Here is a 3,005-nt window from a genome sequence, read left to right as displayed (position 1 = left end):
CGTCTGTTCAGTGGCGGCACTCGCCTCACCACATCCAACGTCAACATGCACCAGAATTACAACGTCAACAACCTCAACAACGACATCGCCGTCGTCGTCATCCCGCACGTCAATTACAACAGTGAGTGCTTGTCCAACAGAGTTTAATGAATGGCCGGTACACAACTCGTCTCACCGCACTTTGGTCTGAAGGCGTTGCGCTGGACTCAGCCGTCCATGAACCGTATTTGAACTGTAAACTAGGCTATATATAATATATAAAAATTTGTTTTAAGATAACATTAGAGCCATCAACCTCCCGAACCAGATGATGCAGATGCTAAACTTCGCCGGCTACATGGCGCAGGTGATCGGCTACGGCGTTACAAACGACTGTAAGTTTGAACCGCTACAATGAACTTTAATTTTATTCATCCGAATCACTCAAAATCGAATTTAGAACTCTTGTGCGTTTTACTGCATTGTGTGGTTGTATGTGTGTTCGCAGCGGAGAACATCACGACTGGGCAGGTGGCGCGCCGACGAAACCTTGAGGTGATCCGCAACGAGGCGTGCGCGCAGGCGTACGGCTTCAACGTGATCGCGTCCACCCTGTGCACCAGCGGGCAAGGCAACGTGGGCCCTTGCGGCGGTGACTCCGGCGGCCCGCTGGCGCTCAACTTCAGCGGACAGCGCGTTTTGGTGCGTCCAATATACTCTTAGTATTTAATGAAATAAAATAAAAAAAAATGGGTAATTTATATATTTTAAATGTTTTAAATGTATACATTTGAAATGGACAATAGAGATTATGTTCCGATAACTTAGCATATTAAGGGCCTGTCGCACCGGATTTGTAAATTGTCTGATAACAATCCAAGGTGTAAAATATGTGATAGAAATATCTAACAGTGACGTCATTTTTAATCTATATGAGCCTGTATCAGCCTGTGGTGGGACAGGCTCTACATATCAAAGCAAGCTCGTTTGCAAGGAAGAAATACATATCGAGTAGGTCTCGGTAATGCCAAGAGTCCTCCACTATTTAAGAAAATGGACTGTGGCAGTATGCAGCAAAAGAGATTGTCTAAATCGATCAGCATTACGCGGGTGAGTGTGTGACGGCGTGGGCTCGTGTTGCAGATCGGCGTGGTGTCGTTCCACTCGGCGATGGGCTGCCGCGTGGGCTTCCCGGGCGGCTACGCGCGCGTTACTTCCTTCACGCCCTGGATCCAGGCGCGCCTGTGAGCCCTTCAGCGATACCTTGCCTAGATTTTGTTAATAAAATAATGTTAGTAATGTGTAATTGTGTTTCTTATTGACATTAAACCATGGTAGCAATAAAAAGCAGCAAAATTTAATAATAAATTATAGTGGCATATTGTAAAATAGGCGGATATCGTAAGCAAGTAATATTTGATTATCCTGAATAGCTGTAACTTTTCTATGAATCGCAAACTAACACAATACTTCTCAAAATAATTAAAGTTTTGTTGTTATTTATCTTATCTTTCAAATTAATCTCCTTTTGCTACACATGTGTGCTCCCAGTTGTACGTCAGAGTTATGATAAAGATTAATCCACAATTCTTTGTAATTACCGGATTATTTTTAATTAATTCTACAGATATTAGGATTATAAAGATAGGTGATTATTATTCTACAGCGTATTATAACGGGAAGATATATTAAAACATTAATATATCCTAAATAGACCATTCGAGAGCGAGGTTGATCCGTGCACCGCAATATTTTCCTCCAAATTCGACACTTCAAAGATATGTTGAAGTATGAAGAATAATATTTATTATTAGTGTAATCGATGACAAACTAAAGATAGAAGCCGCATATCGTCTTGTCCAGTAGAAGTGGTGACAAGTGTTGCTGTAGTAGCGCAGCGAGGCCGTGGCTGCGTGCGGCGTGCGGCGTGCGGCGTGCGGCGTGGGGCGTGCATGCTGTGTGTTACATGCCTGCATATCTTACTTCCTACCTAATAAATCTCATTAAGTTTAGTATAGATTAAGAGGATACTCACGAATAACACATAAGCTACTTTTGATCTTTGAAATTGGCAAGGTTCCCGTGGGATGCATTAAGTTTGTTTTTTTTTTTTCATTTTTACTTCATAATTCTTTAACGGTTATTAAAACAAAGTCAGTAACACATGAAATACAGTTCATACCCGAAGACTTTCAGATCCCAGAGGAATACGTAGATTTCATTGCGCCTCGCCTACATGTCAGCGCAGAAACGCGTGAAAAAAAAAGAAAATGCTGTTTACTTCCGACAAAACCTTGTTCAAAATTGAACGACTCGAGACAACGCAACGAGAGACTACTACAAAACGTAACTATAACAATAACAACGAACTCAAAGACATCAACCAAAAACCAAAGAGTATTTTTTTTTAAATAGCTTTTATGAAAGTGTATATCTAGGATGATTTTTTTATTAAATTCCCTTTACCAAACATATATTCTATTAATGTAGAATTGTTATAAGGCTAGAAAAAATTTACCACAGAAACGATATATATAAACTCTGTAATTAAAAAAGAATATCAGTATATTGACGCTCCTTAAATGGCACGAGATCGCTAATTTGATGTTATTTTTTAGTTACCGAAAGGCAGATTTACTATCTAAAACAAAGTTTAATCTCCCCAGCAAGTCTCGTCGATACAACCGCCAGACATACCAGTAGAGCCATCTGAACTAGCGTAACCTCGCCGAGGAGTGTCGTTTAAGTTTTGAATAATTCGATAACGTAATTAGAATTTTGTATAACTAAGAACTATATATTTGAGCAGACTGACTAATTGGTTTCTTAAATAAATACTACGAGTATATGCATAGACTTATACATGGCTATATATACCATGTAAAAAAAAACCAAATAAGACATTCATTTTTTATGAATAAAACATACAAGTGCTGTTTTAAAATATAGTAATATTGTACTTCTAACTGAATTTTATTTACATTTGCTTAACGATATATAATTACATTATATACAGGACTAAATAT

At 38.9% G+C, this 3,005-nt stretch overlaps 1 protein-coding gene across 1 annotated transcript; it reads left to right on the top strand.

Annotated features, from left to right (window-relative positions):
• Nucleotides 1-6: 6 nt before the first annotated feature.
• Nucleotides 7-1,285, top strand: LOC106108678 (collagenase-like). Its single transcript, XM_013289938.1, has 4 exons — nt 7-121; nt 276-374; nt 488-681; nt 1,123-1,285. Exons 1-4 carry the CDS (start codon nt 46-48, stop codon nt 1,225-1,227), a joined length of 474 nt encoding a protein of 157 aa, XP_013145392.1. The 5' UTR covers nt 7-45; the 3' UTR covers nt 1,228-1,285.
• Nucleotides 1,286-3,005: the final 1,720 nt, after the last annotated feature.

This window comes from Papilio polytes, unplaced genomic scaffold, assembly GCF_000836215.1.
Source record: "Papilio polytes unplaced genomic scaffold, Ppol_1.0 DF821422.1, whole genome shotgun sequence".
NCBI lineage: Eukaryota > Metazoa > Arthropoda > Insecta > Lepidoptera > Papilionidae > Papilio > Papilio polytes.
The sequence above is the reverse complement of the archived record's forward strand: the minus strand, read 5'-3'. Positions and strand labels throughout refer to the sequence as shown.

What these genes read in the sequence shown, in the direction of transcription:
- LOC106108678 (XM_013289938.1), top strand. Translation starts at nt 46, where the DNA reads ATGCACCAGAATTACAACGTCAACAACCTCAACAACGACATCGCCGTC. An exon ending in CCCGCACGTCAATTACAACA is followed by an intron (nt 122 to 275) that starts GTGAGTGCTTGT and finishes ATTTGTTTTAAG; the next exon opens with ATAACATTAGAGCCATCAAC. An exon ending in CTACGGCGTTACAAACGACT is followed by an intron (nt 375 to 487) that starts GTAAGTTTGAAC and finishes GTGTGTTCGCAG; the next exon opens with CGGAGAACATCACGACTGGG.